Consider the following 20184-nt stretch of genomic DNA (forward strand, 5'->3'; position numbering starts at 1 on the left):
GGGGGACACCCGTGCATATCTTCAGTGTGGATGAGGTGTTGATGCCTGTTTTTACCACATGTGGTCTGTCCTGTGAGGAAGTCCAGGGTCCAGTTGCACCAAGGAGCTGCTCAGACCTGCACCTCTCAGCTTCGGGACCAGGTTGATGAAGCGTACGGTGTTGAAGTCAGAACTGTAGTCAATGAATAGCATCCTGACGTAGGTTTTTTTCTTATCCAGATGCTCCATATCAGTCATAGCTTTCCAGGTAACGTTAGCGGTACGTAGCTTGGGAGGTAGAGCGGCCGGCTGGGGATCAGAAGGCCCCTGGTTCAATCTCAGCTCCCGTCAGTGTGCCGAAGTGTCCTAGAGCAAGACACTGAACCCCAAATTCCTCATGAGTGGCATGGTGGCGTTTGCATGCCACCCCCCTTGCTCACTTGGGTTCTCTCCACATAGAACCCCAATATGAAAAACATGCAGAAGAACTAACAGATACCAGGACTTGGTCCCTGGCTGCCTCTGGAGGAAGACAGCTTGGATGGGTGAAATGCAGAGGACAAATTCCAACGGCGACTTGTGTTGTCTGTGCAGTGTCGCACTCACGTGTTTGAGTACATTACAACGACCCTCAAGGTTAGACGGCCTTTGCTATGTTTCACACGTTTCAACTGAAACGGGCCCCGCCCTCACTAGGGCCCCCGACTATAATTCGATAGTCACCACTTTCCTCTCACTAAGAACATGACTGACGGTGTCAAAAATATGAACTAGTAAATTGTTGGAATTTCGGAAATAGTCGGACAAGTCTTGTCTATAAGCAAAGAAAACAGTCTAAATTGAGCACAATTTAATCTATAAGGTTAAAACGTTTTTCCGACAGATCTAGTTCAATAATTAGTTTGAGTATTTTGAATATCTATTTTTATTTTGATCGGCCGCATACACTTGTCAATGCGTGCAGCCAATGGCCTGGCGACTTGCGAAGTTGAATAAACACATTTCAAACATCAAAAACATCTTGTGTGATCTGAATTACAGTTCAAAAAATAATTTGTTTGAACTAAATGAATAATAACAATGCATGCCTTAATTAAAAGAAACCACACTGTTGTGAATATGGGTCAATGGTCATTGAATATGGGTCTTTTATTTAATAAAAAAAAATCTTCTTATAATTGCTTTTGAAACGGGCCCCCAGATGGTTAAGGCCGGCTCTGAGGTTACTGGATGGGTCTATTGGATGGGTTGGATTGGATTTATGCTAGGCTACTATTAGCCTACTATTGGATGGGTCACTGATCGAACCGCTAGCTCGCACATATCGATAGTTAACACATATCAGAACACTGGCCCATTCATTTCCATGCCTGGGCGTTCACCCGATACAGCATGAATCACCCGATGTATCGGTTGGGGCGTTTGACAAGGGGTTCACTGAAATGCCTTTTTCCCTTTGCGCTTTCCGTAGCAAGCATTCCTTTTGCACAGTGCCCACCGGCCCATGCGTTGCTTCTGTTTTCACTTGTAGCCACTCTAGTTATCCTAATTCCTTTGGCCACACAATGGAAATTCTAACCAGCATCCACTGATTAAAGACGACAACCACTTGCACTTCAACATTTGGTATGTTGGTTTATTTGTCGCTGTTTATATGGTATATAAAACCTCAAATAGTCAGAGGCTAATGTAGCAGTGAGACACCGGATGCTGACAGTGCTCGTGTCCAATGAAATTCGCTCCGACTGCCCCTCTGGGAGAAGTAGGCGGTTCCGCTATGTCTCCCTCTGCTAGCTTGCTCCGAAAACAGACGAGATCCACCAGTAATACGACCCAAAAGTGGACCCTACTCCGCCACAAACAGTTTAGGAGGTTCAAGGGGGGCTTGGGCACATCTATTCTCTATCTCGTAAACCAGTCGTTCCGGGCTACGCAAGTTTTGGCTGTTGTTGGCTATAATTGAAGACCCAGGTTTGCTAACTTGCTAGCTAGCTAGATATAGATAGATAATCAACGTGGAACACTGCGAGTTTCTATTCCTCTGTTGGCCTGAGGTTTCTCCAGTACACTTAGTTCTAGAGAGTACAGTAAAAAGCAAGGTACGATGGCACCGGGGAGATCCAAGATTGTGGAGCACTACACCATGCCTGAAGACACTGAGGGGAATTTCAAAGCTGTGTGCAAGCACTGCAACAGGGCAATAGCGTGTTCAAGGAAGGCTCTCTCCAACCTGCACGCGCATATAAAGGTAAGTCATGCCTTTGCTAATATATTGCCTTTTCAAAACGAGTCTTGAGTATTGGTTTGATTGCTTGAATGAGTCTAACCAAATGTTATGACCAAGTTGTTTGTTTCTGTGTTCCAGAGAGTACACCCTGCCCTCTTTGAGTCTATGCCTAAGGTGAAGAAACCCAGCCTCCCCCAGGCTCGCCTGCTCCAAAGCCCCAGTCTCTTGGCCAACGCCATAGCTGAGAATATGGTGCCCCTGAGTCTCTTGGAGAGTCCGTCATTCAGGAGGTTCTGTCAGAGTCTGGATCCAAACCTCACAGTGCCGACTCGTAAGGCCACATCTGGCTCCGTTCACGCCCCATTCTATTGGGATGGAGGGCAGTCTTTTGGATCTTGAGTTGGCATTCACCGTAGAGAGGTCTCCTTTGCATTGAGAAATGTTTAGTCAAGCCAGGCTACTGCACATCGACGAGCCGGATTGGATTCTTCCCTCGGTGGAAGTTGGAACTGGCCTCCGAGAGAAACCTAAGCATGTTATCTTAGCCATTTATGACATGATTCTAAGAGTAGCATTTTGTGATATGTGAAATAAGTGCATTGTGATTCTGCGTGAAAAACCACTGAAAACTACTTTCAGACACCAATCAAGAGAACCTCAACCTTTTTCCTCTGTGTCTTGTGACTGAATGTGCTGTGTTTTGATTCTGACTTCCTTGTTGTTTTTGACAGAGGACATGGCAGACCACGCCCCCTCCGTGGCCATGGAGGCAGTGCTGAAGCCGAGTTCCGCCCTGCCGGACGACATGCTAAAGATCCGGGGCTACGACTTCAACCAGGGGGTGGACCACCGCGCTCTGCTGGCCTCCTTCATCACCACGGGCTTCCAGGCCAGCAGCGTGGGGCAGGCTGTCCTAGAGATCAACAAGATGGTGGGTGGAGGACAAAGCCGGTTGGCCACTTTAAAGTCCTTTCATTGAATTGTACTCTGCGACTGTACTGCAGATATGGCTATAATTGGGATGTTGTTGTTGAAAACAACACTTGCACTTACATAGCACTTTTATCCAAAGCGCTTTACAATGAAGGCCTCTCATTCACACATTCACACACCAATGGCGGCAGTTGCAATGCAAGGTGCTAGCCTGCTCATTGGGAGCAATTTGGGGTTCAGTGTCTTTGCCCAAGGACATTTCGACATGTGGACAGGACGAGCCGGGATTCAAACCGCCGATCCTGCGGCAACCCGCTCTACCTCCTGAATTATACAGCTGCCCCAAAGATCAGCTACATCCATATATTAGTTTGTTGTGTGCTGCACAGCGGCTCAAAAATAGGAAAATCCGCACTAATTTATATGTTTAAATGATTATTTTAATGCATAGTACAGCAGCAAACAACAACTGTGTTTACCACACTTCACAGCAGCTGCAGCAATGTCTCAAACACACCCCATGATGTCACACTTCTAACATGGTACACATACATTACATGTGACTAATGAATCTTGGTTCTCCCTGGGCATCCACTCTTGTAAACCTCAGCTTTAGGTCCTTACATGGTTCTGCCTGGCCATCCACTCTTGTAAACCTCAGATTTAGGTTCTAACATGGTCCTGCCTGGTCATCCACTCTTGTAAACCTCAGATTGAGAAGCGGCTGGAGCCGGTGGAGGAAGAGGAAGGAAGTGAGGACGTGTCATCAGAGCCCCCCCCCTCTCGCACGGGTTGTACAATCTTCCTGGGCTACACCTCCAACCTCATCAGCTCTGGAGTGAGGGAATCCATCCGCTACCTGGCCCAGCACAAAATGGTATGCTCCGCTTCTTAATAATGACCCCTTCTCCAGGCCAAAATGTAACGCTCTGCTTCTTAAAGGATAGGTCTGGTATTTAGCATTAGAAGTCATGTTATAAAGCTATTTACGATCATATACAACTGCTTATATCAAAGTTTCGACAAACGTTGTACTCTCGATATTACCTGTCATTGCTGGATGATGGATTAAAAGGTACATTGAGAAAATCCCTCAAAAACACTATAAATTCTTAAAGTCCAGGATTGCTTTGCAGCTGGTATTTCATTGATAGTGTTATTGTAGGTAGAAGTGTTTGTTGATCAAAACGGATATGGGACGCGGATGAATCTAAACATCTCTGGCGTTGTTGTCAATACAAATCAATCGATATAATTGCCTCCGCTCTGACCGCAAGCACAGATTCAGTCGGGTGTGTTCGTTCGTTCGTTATTTAGCAGGATTACACAAAAACTACCAGAGCGATTTTCATGAAATTCTGTGGAGGGAGGTAGCATGGGCCAACTTAGAACCCATTACATTTTGGAGTGGATCAGAATCATTAGGCGGATACACGAATTAAAAGAAAACAAAATTTAGCCATACTTGGACCATCTCTCTTCATCCTTACTTCTTCTGCCAAGTTTACCGTACTGCCCGGTGGCCGAGTGGTCAAGGCATTGCTCTAGTGATCTGTAGACCTGGGTTGGCGTCCTACAATGAGGAGGAGTTAAATCAGCTAAGATATCATTTTGGATATCAATTTGAATGATTTGCTGTTTAAGCAACCAATATTATCTTATGTTTCTATGCATGTAAAACAAAATCATATCGGATTCATGAGAAACAAATCAGATAAACACTGTATTATGAAAAGTTACATTTTCTTAGACTGGATCCTGTGGTACTACATATAAATCATATGCTACCTGAATCACGGGGCGGATACACGAATTGAAAACAACTTGGCCATTTCTTGGACCAATTCCCTTCACTTTTTTTTTTACATCTTCTATCAAGTTTACCTTACAACAACGCTCAAACTCCCTTCGCTCGGCAACTTTTTCGTCTCCCGGCACAGCAGTGGGCTAAAGCAGATCAAAGTAAGTAATCATTCAGTGTTTTTATTTCCTTCTTAAATAGTTACATACATTCTATTTCCATCTGTTGCACAAGGTCATTTCATAATTTTTTAACCCTTCAACTGACAACCAACAGCTGTACCATAAGAAGCTGTGTCGACAAGAGCGAAGTCGGTTTGCTTAGGCTACTGATCTAATAATGACAGTCATTTTATCATATCACCGACAACCAACATCAGTCATAGCTTGGTGCTGACGTCATTAGACCGCTTACCTAGACTAATTTAAGAAGCGCTGTTGACAAGATCTAACTAATGTTAGCACTACTTGGCTCATGACAGTCATTTCATCATTTTGCTGTCGGGTCAACTACAGCACGGTAGCAATCAGAATAGTTTGCCACGCCAATATACAGTACGGTACCCTATAAAGCTTATAAATTACTAAATTCAAATGATGTAAATTGGTAGGTTATAAGCCAACGTTTAGCCAGTGTGTAATATGTATGGTGTAATGTTAGTAAGCCACATGGATAACTGTCTCCTAGGCACGCTCCATGCGTAATTGTGAACTTCTCGGATGGTGTTAAGTATGCCTTTTATTAGGATGGACAATAGAACGCAATATTTGACCCCACCTGAAGCCTAGATAAGAATGACAGCTGTTAATGGTTGTAGATATATCCATGTCATTACTGTATCTGAATGCAAAAAATGCAAAGCAAATCAGTGTAGTTTGCTTATACCATGTTTATGCTGTGATACATACTTGTATTTTTATTCTTATTATTTCCATGTTATCTTTAGATGAGCACTAAACCTAGAGCTACAAGGTCCACTGTGTCAACACCAACAGCCTTAAGGTTTGGCTGGGCATTTGTGCCAACCTTCGGTCACCTGCCAAATACACTGGTATGTTTATTTGATATCTGCCTACATACAGTCCTACTTTTAGTTTGTGGCTTTAGTTGTATCATTCCCATTGCCAAAGCAAATCGCTCACTAATAAGATGGTGCAGATATAACTTTGATATTAAAATCAAACTTAATGAATGCAATAACAGGTAATGAATGACCTTTGAATACAACTAACAGGGCTGTGTGTGTGTGCGTGTGCGTGTGCGTGCCCGTGTCTTGGTGTTGACTACCTACTGAGTCAGACTGTAAGGCCCCTGAAGAAGGTGAACCCTGACTCAGAGGAGACAGAGGACAGGCTGGAGGATTGAACCCCGACTCAGAGGAGACAGAGGACAGGCTGGAGGATTGAACCCCGATTCAGAGGAGACAAAGGACAGGCTGGAGGGTGGAACCCTGACTCAGAGGAGACAAAGAACATGCCCTAACCAACCAGCAGGTCAGGAGGAACCAGACCTCCCTGGCCCCAACCAACCAGCAGGTCAGGAGGAACCAGACCTCCCTGGCCCCAACCAACCAGCAGGTCAGGAGGAACCAGACCTCCCTGGCCCCAACCAACCAGCAGGTCAGGAGGAACCAGACCTCCCTGGCCCCAACCAACCAGCAGGTCAGGAGGAACCAGACCTCCCTGGCCCTAACCAACCAGCAGGTCAGGAGGAACCAGACCTCCCTGGCCCCAACCAACCAGCAGGTCAGGAGGAACCAGACCTCCCTGGCCCCAACCAACCAGCAGGTCAGGAGGAACCAGACCTCCCTGGCCCCAACCAACCAGCAGGTCAGGAGGAACCAGACCTCCCTGGCCCCAACCAACCAGCAGGTCAGGAGGAACCAGACCTCCCTGGCCCTAACCAACCAGCAGGTCAGGAGGAGCCAGACCTCCCTGGCCCCAACCAACCAGCAGGTCAGGAGGAACCAGACCTCCCTGGCCCCAACCAACCAGCAGGTCAGGAGGAACCAGACCTCCCTGGCCCCAACCAACCAGCAGGTCAGGAGGAACCAGACCTCCCTGGCCCCAACCAACCAGCAGGTCAGGAGGAACCAGACCTCCCTGGCCCTAACCAACCAGCAGGTCAGGAGGAGCCAGACCTCCCTGGCCCCAACCAACCAGCAGGTGAGGAGGAACCAGACCTCCCTGGCCCCAACCAACCAGCAGGTCAGGAGGAACCAGACCTCCCTGGCCCCAACCAACCAGCAGGTCAGGAGGAGCCAGACCTCCCTGGCCCTAACCAACCAGCAGGTCAGGAGGAACATGTATTATCTTGCTACCTTCTCTCTGTGCTCTGTCATACATGTTCACACGTGCACATGTTTTAGTTTTCTCATGTGCTGTTATGTTCTCTCTCTGCTTCGCTCTGTGGCAGAACCTGCTGGACTGTGACAAGCAGAGGGTGGTGTTTGCTGCCAGATCTCAGAGCAGGCTGGACACGGGGAGGTTCAGGTCTCCTATGAAGAGGCAGGAGGTCACTCCAGGGGTGGAGAGTGTGAAGAGACACAATCAATGCTCCGCTTGCCCAGTGTCCAGATCGCTGCCACCTGGTCTCCGTCAGGCACTGTGCCATCCACCGCGGTCCCAAGAAGAAGGGTGTGAAGGGGGGAGTCCAGACGGGATGGACAGAGGCATGGTGAAGGGGGGAGTCCAGACGGGATGGACAGAGGCATGGACACTGGGCTAGTGCCCCTCTACCCCTTTACTCCCCAGAGGAATGAACACGACTTTATTTCTGTATATTAGTGTGTAACTCATGTTCTGTGTTATTGTCTGTAATGGCTGATTGACAGGTCTTTAACTCTCCCAGAATCTCTTTCAAATGGCACTCGCTAGAGTTGTTTCATCCAACTGAGCTTTAGATAGATCAACTTTATTTGCTGTTAAAGGAGTAGTAAAGGGAAAATGCATGTTTAGCCCTGTTTTAAGGTTACTTATGATCATTTCAATGGTTCAGATCAAAACGTTGACAAAACTAGCACTTTTGAGAAAGTCTGATATTTGCTCTACCACCGTTTTGGTCATACAATGGATGTGGGTGGGCACTGTGAAAAATCATTCAAAAACATAAACTTTCAATTTCAAATGTATGACATGTATCAGGGATGCACGATTTATCGGCAATCATAATGGTATTGGCCTAAGTTAGTCATTTTTTTATATATCGATATCGGTCTGATGTGCAAAACAGGGCCGATGTGAACAGCCAATAATTTTGTCTGTCTAGCTACTGTTGTGTGTGTTGTTTTCAAGAGGAAACAATGCAGTAAATCTATGATTGATTGGCTTTTCCAAATATTTTGGAAATAGTGTTTCCATGTGTTTTTCAGTATGAATAACATTTGATTATCGTAGAACGTTTTTATAAAGAACATATCGACATCAGTGAATATCGGTTATCGGCCATAACAGCAATGTTAATCTGTTATTGGTATCGGCCAACATTTTCATATCGGTGCATCCATGCATGTATGTACGAGTTAATGTTCCAGGAGATCTCGTCCACTGTGATGTAATGGAGGATCTTGTGATGATCCCTCTCTTGTTCTCCTCCAGGTGGACGTGATCGTGACCACGGCTGGGGGTGTGGAGGAGGACCTCATTAAGTGTTTGGCGCCCACCTTCCTGGGAGAGTTCAGCCTATCAGGCAAGGAGCTGCGCCAGAGAGGCATCAACAGGTAACAAGCTCCGCCCCCCGGTGCCGCCACCTCTGGATGGTCCAGCATGGTCACGCCATGCTCTCTCTGGGCCAGGGCTCGCTTGAGAGAGAGGTGTTCATCTCACTCTGACTTCCCTGGTTAGATGTAAACACTAGGAACATCTGGATAGTGTCTCAGTTCAGCTGCACACTGACTGCACCTCCCCCTCCACCTCTGTGTGGGCCAGTCAAGTTCTTCCACAGCAACCTCACAGTTGATCGTGGAATATCTAGGAGGGAAGAAATTCCCCAAACTGACTTGTTACAGCGGTGGCATGAATTACATTAGTAAATAAAATTCACTTTCCATACGTCCTTCATGCACTTTCCAATTTTCAAGCATTTCCTATACAGCTTTACTGTCCTGTGAAAAATGCATACAGACAAAACAAACTCCTTCCTGCTAGCATGACAATACTACTGTAATCTACACTCAACTAATTCACAGAGTAAATAGTTAATTCGTGTACAAGTCTTTTATATACACACTTTTGTACCTGCCATTACATTACGTAAAGTGCACACACACACAAAAAAAAGTACATTGAAGTGGGATGTGGATTTCCTGAGGCAATTCTCTAAACATGGGATATGAGTGCACATGCATTCCACTTTCAATAGAGCCATGCAAACAATATTTGTTTTCAGCTTTTGTGTGTTGGTAGGATAGGTGCCACTTCAGTATGTTCAAATATTTGACCAACGTATTTGACCCAAGGTTATATTGAAATATGAGGTGGTTTTAAGACCGTGGTTACATTATTTAAACCAGGCCAGGTCAAGCCTGGCTTATGTGCGTGGCTGGCTTGTTTCTGTTCAGGACTGGTAGGACGGAAGCTAGTCATGCCACTGAAATAGCGTTTTCAATTGTGAATTGAAATGACATGAAATAATGTCTGATAGATTAAGATAAGTCTTGTCGCCTGGACACATCAGTTTCAATGCTTCCATGCTAATCCAGCACAATAAGAGTGGGATAGCCAGTTAGCTCATGAGCTCACAACAACTAGCAGCAGCTTCCATAACATTAAAGGTAGCGGTCAGTGGCTAAAGCAGTTACACTGATGATTCCTGTAACGTTAGCTATTTTGCTGCAATTAGTTCAACTTCTGTTTCTGGACAAAGGTAAGGGATAAAATATTGTAGTGAAAGGATGAACATGTGGAGGTTTCGGGTATAGTCCCATAAAGTCATCCCCACTGGGGCCTTGAACCCCGATCTCCTGTGTGGGAGTCCATTGCTTTCACCGCTACCCTACTTGTGCAGTGGAGATCGGTGGGTTGATTATGAAAGAAAATCTTACTTGGTTTAGTTTAGATTTCAAGAACACGCTGAGTGGTCGGTCAAGCTGGTTTCAAACAAAGACAATAAGTTTATTCTATGTTACGATTTGCAAACCGGACTCAATGCACAGGAAGTGAATCCAGGCAAGAGTGAGTGACTGGGGAACGAAAGCGATAGTTTATAACGTGAAAAAGGAAGTGACACAGTTTCAGGATGAAGAGGACAGGGAAGTGAAGTGTCACACAGGAACAATTTGTAGTTTTAACAGACTGATTCTAGAGGAACGAACTACAAAGTAAGAACAACAGTCAGGTAGGAAAACAAAGAAAATAACAAATTAGGGTAACACATTGGTGAGACTTGAATTTCATTCACATGATTTTGGTGTCCTTCTTTATTTTGGTGTGCTGGGACTACTGAAGGGGCAGAGCAGACTGTTCTTTCTAAGGAGGCTCGGGTCGTTCGACGTGTGTAACAGACTGTTGAGGATGTTCTACCAGTCGGTGGTGGCCAGCGCACTGTTCTTCGCTGTGGCCTGCTGGGGGAGCAGCGCCAAGAAGGGTGATATAGACAGACTAAACAAGCTAACAAGCTGGTGGGGGGGAAAACTGGACAGCCTGGAGGAGGGGGGAATGAGGAAGATGGGGGACAAGCTGCTGTCCATCATGGAGAACCCCTCTCACCCCCTCTTTGAAGAGCTGAGCCAGAGGAGGAGCTGCTTCAGCCACAGGATGATCCTGCCTAAAATTAAGACTAGCTGGGTTTCCATCCAAATGTATCGCAAATTTTAAGCGAATTTTGTGAAAATCCGCAAAAGAAAATGCGAATGTACGCACGTTTCCATTCAGTTATGTTTTGCGAATATTGGGAGTCAGCAGGTCGAGCTGCTGACTCCCAATATGGTGGCGCTTCTCGTGAAAATGAAAATAAAAATGCAAAAAACACCTGTAGAAGAAGAGGGCGCAATTAAATAACATCATTAACACTAGAATCGCCGCGTCTCACTATATATATCGGCCAGTAGCCGTTGAATGCCTAAGAACGCATAGTTTTTTGTATATATATACGGTCTTAGGATTGTACTGTACAACTCAGGGCTTAATTTTGTCCTTTAATACTACTAACACAATGACTATATGGCAATAAAATAACACAACAACATGTTATTTTCACAATTTAACAATATAACAGTATAGCCTACACTTGAACGATGATGAACGATGAAACGGCTAGCCTACAAGAACAGCATTTTGGCCAAGGATCCAAATAAAACAGAAGCCTAGCCTACTTAGGCCTACAGATGCAGCATAGAACGTAGATACATAATAATTATCTAATTAATAATTATCCAAGTTAATATATGAGAACGGATCGCTTTTTACGGTAGGCTAGGCCTATGCGTCTTGTGATCACAGATGCAGCATAGAACTTAGATGTTTAATAATTATCTAATGAAATTAATAATTATCTAATTATCTAGTTGATATAGGCTATGAATAAAACAATAAGCCGTTTTATTGACTATGGGCCACTAGTTGTAGGCTATACACGACTTGATGCGCTCTGCTCTTACGTTGAGGTTGAGGCGGCAGCTCAAATACACTTCGCACATATCCTCTGCACCTTGGCAGTGCAACTGCCACAGACAGCTTTGGTGCACTTCGTGCATTAGTAGACAGTTCTGTTCTTGCTGCAGCTTGTCTTCACCATGCAGGTATTTTTTGGGGGGTGTTCTTTTGTGGACACTGCGAGGGGTGCCGCCGGTGGCTGTTTGGACACCAGAGCGCGCAGCTCTTCAGCCAACTGGAGGATGAAGTCGCGTCTGGAGAGGCTCTGTAGACTATGCGTCTCTCCACCAGTCCCCAGCGAGTCCAAGCTCCCCCAATGAATAATACTTATTTATAATAGCCTACAATGCGCAAAACTGTGCATATAATAGGCTGTACATAGCGCGAAACTGCGCATACCCTATAGCCGTTCATTGAACAGCTGGCGGCTGATATAGGTATAAATTAAAAACATACACAATATTGTTTTTATTTGAATGATCTTGAATATATTTAACAATAGGGGGTGCAACATAACACCCTTTTAGGAAAAGTCATTGACTGGCGGACTTCAATGTTTTATTAAAATATAGCCTAGTTATGTGCAAATGAAAACCCACAATCGTCCAATAAGTCTTTGTAGTGTTAAGAGGGCGTCTCATGTCAATAACTTTTGGTCAACTCACAGGTCTGTACTGAACTACGACGAGATGGACAGATTCTTTGTAAACTTGATGGCTCTTGGGAGAACTCTGTTTTGTCAGCTTACATCATCGTCTTGATGCAGAGACGAGAAAGAGTAAATGCAATGACCAGGCTACTGTCGGAAATAGCTGGAACGTCATCATTTATTCGCAAAATCTGTTTCCATTGCAAAAAGTCGAATTTTCCTACTATCGATACGCTGACTTTTCCACCTCATCCGAGCGTAAAAACTTTTTTGCGATATTTCGGCCTTTTTTCGAATTTCTGACGTTTCCATTCAAGTTTTTTTTTCGCAATTTGGGAAAATGCGAATTTTAAGAGGTGGATGGAAACCCGGTTACTGACAGGTTCGGCAACTCCTTTGTCCCAGCAGACATTAAATGGTTTAACAAGTGCAACAATTAACTTGCACTTTGCACTTTGGTACATGCTCATATTGAGGTATGTATAGTTATGTTTATATTTATTGATCTATATTGAGGGACCTATGGATCGTAGTGTGTATTTAAAAAATAAAAAAAAATAGAACTTGAGTATATGTTTATATTTATGGCCTATTATTGTATTTATTATGTATTTGATGCATTGTGACTGTAGATTGTATTTTATTTTGGGGCTTATAGAGATGGACGGTTGCCTGTGTTTTAGTACTGCACATACTGTGTTATCCTTGCCTATCTACTCCCATACTCTCTGTGTGGCTATGTATGATGTCTGTATGCTGCTGAAAGAAATCACATTTCCCCTTTGGGGATCAATAAAGGCTATCGTATCGTATCGTATCTTGTGGTGCCAACAGAGAAATGCAGGTCAACATTCGAGGGAGGGAGGGAGTGATAACCAGACAAACGCTATCCTAGGTGCGCTGTCTTACAGCCACGCACAAAAAAAAGTCCTGGCTTAAAATTCTGTTGGGGGTGGGGGGGGCTTGAAGAGGGGGGGTCCCCTCTTGATGAGTGTGAATCTTGGAATACATGCTCCCTCCCCCCAACACACACAAAATATTTTTCAAAAGAACGTCTTTGGAAGCACTGGCCTAGTGGGACACTAAAGAACAGGATTCGCTTTTAGGTTTTTAGAGATCTTTGAGGCGGGGTCCGCCGTGGCGTAGCGGTCTAGTGCACTGGTAGATTGATGCAGCTTCCCACCAGAGACCAGGGCTTGAACCCCCTTTGGGACTGCTGGTTCAGCTTCCCACCAGGGACCAGGGCTGGAACCCCCTTTGGGACTGCTGGTTCAGCTTCCCACCAGGGACCAGGGCTGGAACCCCCTTTGGGACTGCTGGTTCAGCTTCCCACCAGGGACCAGGGCTGGAATCCCCTTTGGGACTGCTGGTTCAGCTTCCCACCAGGGACCAGGGCTGGAATCCCCTTTGGGACTGCTGGTTCAGCTTCCCACCAGGGACCAGGGCTGGAATCCCCTTTGGGACTGCTGGTTCAGCTTCCCACCAGGGACCAGGGCTGGAACCCCCTTTGGGACTGCTGGTTCAGCTTCCCACCAGGGACCAGGGCTGGAACCCCCTTTGGGACTGCTGGTTCAGCTTCCCACCAGGGACCAGGGCTGGAATCCCCTTTGGGACTGCTGGTTCAGCTTCCCACCAGGGACCAGGGCTGGAACCCCCTTTGGGACTGCTGGTTCAGCTTCCCACCAGGGACCAGGGCTTGAACCCCCTTTGGGACTGCTGGTTCAGCTCTGCTACTGCTTTGGTTCTGTCAGTGTTAAGGCATGAAACAATGTGTTGGAGGGAACTCTGTGTTTCAAGTGGAATGTGTGGTGTTCCCTTCACATGTTAAGAGAATTGCCACGTGTTTCACCACTGATCTCTCTCCCAACCCCCCCACCCCCCTTTTCTCCCCCTTCTCTCTCTCTCTCTCTCTCTCTCTCTCTCTCTCTCTCTGCAGGATAGGGAACCTCTTGGTGCCCAATGATAACTACTGCAAGTTTGAGGACTGGCTGATGCCCATCCTGGACCAGATGGTGGAGGAGCAGAGGACTGAGGTGGGCTCCACCGACTTCCCAACATCTTTTTCATCTGTCTTTCTGCGCCACGGCAGGTTTAACCTTTGACCTTTCCGCTCCACCCACAGGGGACATGCTGGACACCCTCAAAGATGATCCAGCGGCTGGGGAAGGAGATCAACAACCCCGACTCTGTCTACTACTGGGCCTACAAGGTGAGACTGTCTACTACTGGGCCTACAAGATGAGACTGTCTACTACTGGGCCTACAAGGTGAGACTGTCTACTACTGGGCCTACAAGGTGAGACTGTCTACTACTGGGCCTACAAGATGAGACTGTCTACTACTGGGCCTACAAGGTGAGACTGTCTACTACTGGGCCTACAAGGTGAGACTGTCTACTACTGGGTCTATAAGGTGAGACTGTCTACTACTGGGCCTACAAGGTGAGACTGTACTACTACTGGGTCTATAAGGTGAGACTGTCTACTACTGGGTCTATAAGGTGAGACTGTCTACTACTGGGCCTACAAGGTGAGACTGTCTACTACTGGGCCTACAAGGTGAGCGTGTCCTGGACCAGCAATTAGGGCTGTCAGATCAAGGCCACATTGACAGATTTTTAATCTACTCTGTAAGACGCTCTGACCTGCTAGGCTACCTGCCCCCCACATCACAGAGCAACTCCCCGCACCTTTCTGATTTCACCTTTATTTAACCTGTTCCCATTTGCAGCAGCAGAGACCTAGGGGACGAGCTGCACTCTGATCAAAGCGTCTGTCAGTGAGTCCCTGTTCTGGTTCTGTTACTGATGGTGCGGTTGACCTTGCGTCTGTTCAGAACGACATCCCCGTGTTCAGCCCAGCCCTGACGGACGGGTCCCTGGGGGACATGATCTACTTCCACTCCTACAAGAACCCGGGCCTGGTGCTGGACATAGTGGAGGGTGAGAGAGACAGAGACATGGAGAGAGACACACACACACGGAGACACACACACACACACACACACACACACACACACACACACACACACACACACACACAGAGACAGAGACAGAGATAGTCAGACACGGTGAGAGAAAATGTGGCAAGCAGGGCTGTCTTGTTTAGGGTTCCTGCAGGATTTATGCAGTGAACCTGTGTGTACTTGACCACTTAATTAAAGCGCTACCACAAGGTAGTGCTTCCCCACATTTCAACGTCCCAACAATAGCTGCTTTGTGTTTCTGTTGACAGAGTGAGGTGTGCGTTGTGCGTTGGCCCTAAAGTTTGTGCACCAGCGATCACGCAGGCTGCTTGTTAGAGCCAAGCCAAACCATTCTGTTGTGTCTCAGATATCCGCAGGTTGAACAGCAAGGCGGTGTTTGCCAAGCGCACCGGGATGATCATTCTGGGCGGAGGGCTGATCAAACACCACATTGCCAACGCTAATCTGATGGTAAACCGCTGCTTAGCCCCTAAATACTCAACAGTTCATTAGCGCAGGTGTACTTGTCTTGTGTTTTCCCACCATATTTGTCATGTCTATTTTGTTTCATTGTCGCTGTTTCAGCATGGCTTCCAAAGTGGTTATGCTTGTTTTTGTAAAAAACAGTGTTTGACGTGGATCGCGTGTCATGCGCTCTGATGTTTAGAGAATTGCCAAATCATGTTTCATCACTCTCTCTGCCCCCCTGTTCCTCCCCTTCTCCCTCTCTCAGAGGAACGGAGCGGACTACGCCGTGTTTGTCAACACGGGTCAGGAGTTTGACGGCTCTGACTCGGGGGCCCGGCCAGATGAGGCCGTGTCCTGGGGGAAGATCCGCATGGACGCCCATCCCGTCAAGGTACAGTACCGCTACCAAACCTCTGGCCTGTATCTACCAAACCTCTGGCCTGTATCTACCAAACCTCTGGCCTGTATCTACCAAACCTCTGGCCTGTATCTACCAACCCTCTGGCCTGTATCTACCAACCCTCTGGCCTGTATCTACCAACCCTCTGGCCTGTATCTACCAACCCTCTGGCCTGTATCTACCAACCCTCTGGCCTGTATCTACCAAACCTATGGCCTGTATCTACCAACCCTCTGGCCTGTATCTACCAAACCTCTGGCCTGTATCTACCAAACCTCTGGCCTGTATCTACCAAACCTCTGGCCTGTATCTACCAAACCTCTGGCCTGTATCTACCAACCCTCTGGCCTCTATCTACCAACCCCGGGCCTCTATCTACCAACCCTGTGGCCTGTATCTACCAACCCTGGGCCTCTAAAAAAAGTGAATTTAATAATTTTAGGCCCTGAAAAGTCTATAAAAAAAAAAGGTCTTAAAAATGTATTGGATTTAGGAAGTTACTTCTCATGTGTTTTGTCGGACTTCTTTCTTCTTTCACAGTAATTTTCCTTAATACTTTTTGCTAGTACGGCCATGAAATAGGTCTTAAATACTTCTTAAAACTGCAATAATAGATTTTTCACATTTTGTAAACCTGATAGGTTTCACTTCAGTGTCTCAACCCTACCAGTTGCCACGTCTTGTTATTACATCTTTTCTGCCTTTGTTGTCAAATTATGTCCCGTAACTTTGCTACGTCCCCGTGCCTTAAATGTACATGTTATACGTTTTAGGCCATTTGTTTGGAAACAAGTCTCTTACTGCCAACTAGCAGTAGGGAATCGATTATTGCCGCTTTAAAAAGGTCTTTAAAAAGTCTTAGATTTAACTTGTTGAAACCTGCAGGATCCCTATGTTGGTAGACTATGTTATGTGAAGGATACACATGGATACACATGGCGACACAGTTAACACGTGTCCGTGCTGTTGGGAACCGATTTCTCGAAGCGCTGATCCAAACAACTCAACATGCGACACTCAGTGGCATAGCACAATATTTCGGGGCCCCTCCCACAGAACTATCTAAGCCAATAATGGAAGGATATGGGACAGACATCGCGTTCACTTTGCTTTAAAAAAAATATTAAATTTTTTGATTAGCAAGAGGCATCATTGACAAATTGCCATTTTCCACTATGCGCACGGCAGCGCACGTCCGTGGGTCCTGACTTGAGAGCGACACACCTTCCGCGCATCGACTTCATACGGCGCCCGGTTGTCGAGCGAATCGGGACGCAGACAGACAGACACGCACGAGAGAGAGAGAGAGAGAGAGAGAGATTGATTTCCTGGAATTCTAGTGAGATTGAAGATAGTCACAGAGAGGCTTACCGCAACCCGTCCTGAACCCTGCTCTGACTAGCTGATGAGGACTGAACCCTGCTCTGACTAGCTGATGAGGACTGAACCCTGCTCTGACTAGCTGATGAGGACTGAACCCTGCTCTGACTAGCTGATGAGGACTGAACCCTGTCAGCTACTCTTACTGCTCCTTGTATAACCGTCCGTCCTTATTCCCGCCCGGAGGCATTTTCCCCCTGGCTCTTGCTGCTCCTGTCTGTTGAATGTGGTGTCTATGTTTCATGGAGTGTCGTACCGTGAAGCAAGTGCACTTGTTTTGCTCCCCCCCTATCCAGGTGTACGCCGACGCCTCCATCGTGTTCCCCCTGCTGGTGGCCGAGACGTTCGCCCTCCACGCCGACCGGCTGATCGTCGAGAAGGACTAACCGGGAACATGAGGAACCCTCTGCTTCGGTTCCGTCTCGACGCGGTTCTTCGGTCGTCTTCTCTGTTCTTCTCCTGTGTTGTTTGAATTGGACGTTCATAGACAGGCCGTTTGTTTCTAAGAGGGAGAATTCACTCTTTTTTAGTTTTTGTTGCGTTTTGACAGAGGGATGGCTGGGAAGGGCGTGAAGGGGGTGTGACCTGAATCCGCTCTTTGACCCCTCCCCTCTTACCAGGGGTAGGGTGGAAGAGACGCGTGGTTTGAGACTACGGTCAGTCTACCTGGAGATCCCACCCTAGCGTCTCTGTTAGGTTTGGCTGAGCTGCGTAGGTCTCATTTCTATGTACCGTATGGATGAACTCTGTCGGGAAATAGCATGGTGCACCAAAGACAGTACAGTAGAATGTAATCTGTTTTAGCAAGGAGTGAGAGAGTGAGTGAAAAGAAAGTTAGTGAGTATAACTAAGATGTGTGTGTCTAAGTGTGTGAGTGAGGGTAACTAAAGTGCGTGTGTGAGTTTGAGTGTGTGTGCGCGCATGCGAGAGAGATACAGTATTTAATCATTGGAGTGAGGTATAGATCATGACTCCAGATAGGTTTCAGTTTATATATTTAGTTTTTTAAGTTGGCGAGATAAACTCATTTTGAGGGTGCGTGCATGTGCGGTAACCACGTACAGTAACCATGTGCGGTCCCCTGTGGATCAGTGTAACGACCTCATGGCCTCTGCTTCACCCTATCCTCACCTGCACTGGGCTGACAAATATGGATGACAAATGATATGGCTGTACCGGTAAATACAATAAAAGATACTGGAATGATTCCTGTGTGTGGGTGTGGGGTGTGTGTGTGTGTGGATGTTGGCCAAATGCTGTAGTACTTAAAAAGATCCACAAGGTGGTGCTAACACCTAATTTTATTACCCAATTGAACATGAAACTCTCGTCCTCTTCTCTACATAGTCTGTGCAGTTAGTCCTTCTGCTGAGTTGGGAGATCTGGGCGGGGGGTCATTCAGTAGCATGACTGCCGGATGAATATGGGGGGGGTGGGGAGTGTAGATTATGTGCAATAGTTCTCCAGTGTCAGAGGGAGCAGACTGTGACAGTGTGCGTACCCTGACGTCACACCCCTCCACTGCTACTGTACAACACTGCTAAGGTGTGGCGAGAGGCCTGGCGCTAACACCGGAGTTGTGGTTAGAGTACAGCTACGGCCGGCATATAAAGGCTAGTTCCCATAAACGCAGAGGTCATTTAGGTTAGGGTAGGGTGACCATATTTTGATTACAAATATGACACTCGGCCCAGCCACGAGAGCCTACTTAAATGATACTCGCAGTTTACTCAAAGATGCCTTATACTTTTTATATATTTAAAGTTTATATGTATGGATAGAAAATTCTGTTATATTGCAAAATATCTCTCAAAGACAGAAATACAGATAGGCTTCTCGGAGGTTTCAACGTGCTTTATTATGCATAAAATAATATCCCTTTGATTGAAGTTTCAATTGTACAAAAATAACTGTAAAATCTCTGGAATAAAATAATGATAGAATAATAATAATAATGGCTCTAATGTATAAGAAAAATCAACTTGTAACAAAATTATAGCTCTCTTTTCAAGTCTTACTGGACAAATAAGTATTATTAATTAATAAGTTGTATGTGTGGGCTAAATTGATTGGTTGATTTTTCATTTGGTCTTGATTTCCGTAAGCCAGAATCCTTTTACCTGGCCTACAATGTTGAGTGAATGACGAGCTAAGACAGCTGTCAACGGACCGTAACGTGGACTGTATTTTCATGAGGACTGTAGGGCGCGACGGAGCACTACAAAACGCTAAACACGGATGAAAATGAAGCGATATGGCACAATACAAAATGTGTTTAAAGCAGGCCCCCAGGATTCGAAATCTAAAGTGAAGCCCTATTGAACCGCGCCATCTTTGAAAAAAAACGCATCACTGATACCTTTGACACGCGCAGTCAAAGATATCAATGACGCGTTCTTGTAGTTGAACAAATTTCTCTCCCTGCTCTGAGTTAGCAATGAAAAGCGGCTTGCTTATTAATCTACTTTCGTCAAATATATCCATTGGAAAACATATTATTTTATCCAGGCATCTTAGTTTTAACAGTATTAATTGTTTTTTTTGCCAGTAGGTGGTGTTCATTCTGTTCACAACAGCGCGATGGGCAGCCAGGCGAAATAGCTCCAGGGGACCTGGTCCCAGGCGAGTTGAACAGCTGTCCACCCAGAGATGAGATCGCTCATTACGGCATGAAGTTTGTGGCTAACCCACCGAGCTCGGGGGGCTCACAGGCCAGTGCGGAGATGTATTAGGTTACCAGTAGGCTAATTATAGTGGAATTGCTGAATGACAGTTTATCATTTCATCTTTATG

At 46.1% G+C, this 20184-nt stretch overlaps 1 protein-coding gene across 2 annotated transcripts; it reads left to right on the forward strand.

The window, feature by feature from the left end:
• The first annotated feature begins 1470 nt into the window (after nt 1-1470).
• dhps (deoxyhypusine synthase) lies at nt 1471-18558 on the forward strand. Of its 2 annotated transcripts, XM_084439177.1 has the most exons (11): nt 1887-2227; nt 2345-2537; nt 2938-3137; nt 3852-4016; nt 8537-8658; nt 14116-14212; nt 14302-14388; nt 15015-15120; nt 15511-15614; nt 15877-16002; nt 17688-18558. In XM_084439177.1, exons 1-11 carry the CDS (start codon nt 2084-2086, stop codon nt 17775-17777), a joined length of 1434 nt encoding a protein of 477 aa, XP_084295303.1. In that variant the 5' UTR covers nt 1887-2083; the 3' UTR covers nt 17778-18558. The 2 variants fall into 2 exon arrangements, with proteins under 2 accessions (XP_084295304.1, XP_084295303.1); XM_084439178.1 differs by lacking the exons at nt 1887-2227; nt 2345-2537 and adding an exon at nt 1471-1605.
• Nucleotides 18559-20184: the final 1626 nt, after the last annotated feature.

This window comes from Borostomias antarcticus (assembly GCF_949987555.1).
Source record: "Borostomias antarcticus genome assembly, chromosome: 5".
NCBI lineage: Eukaryota > Metazoa > Chordata > Actinopteri > Stomiiformes > Stomiidae > Borostomias > Borostomias antarcticus.

What these genes read in the sequence shown, in the direction of transcription:
- dhps (XM_084439177.1), top strand. Translation starts at nt 2,084, where the DNA reads ATGGCACCGGGGAGATCCAAGATTGTGGAGCACTACACCATGCCTGAA. An exon ending in ACCTGCACGCGCATATAAAG is followed by an intron (nt 2,228 to 2,344) that starts GTAAGTCATGCC and finishes TCTGTGTTCCAG; the next exon opens with AGAGTACACCCTGCCCTCTT. An exon ending in TTGCCAACGCTAATCTGATG is followed by an intron (nt 15,615 to 15,876) that starts GTAAACCGCTGC and finishes TCCCTCTCTCAG; the next exon opens with AGGAACGGAGCGGACTACGC.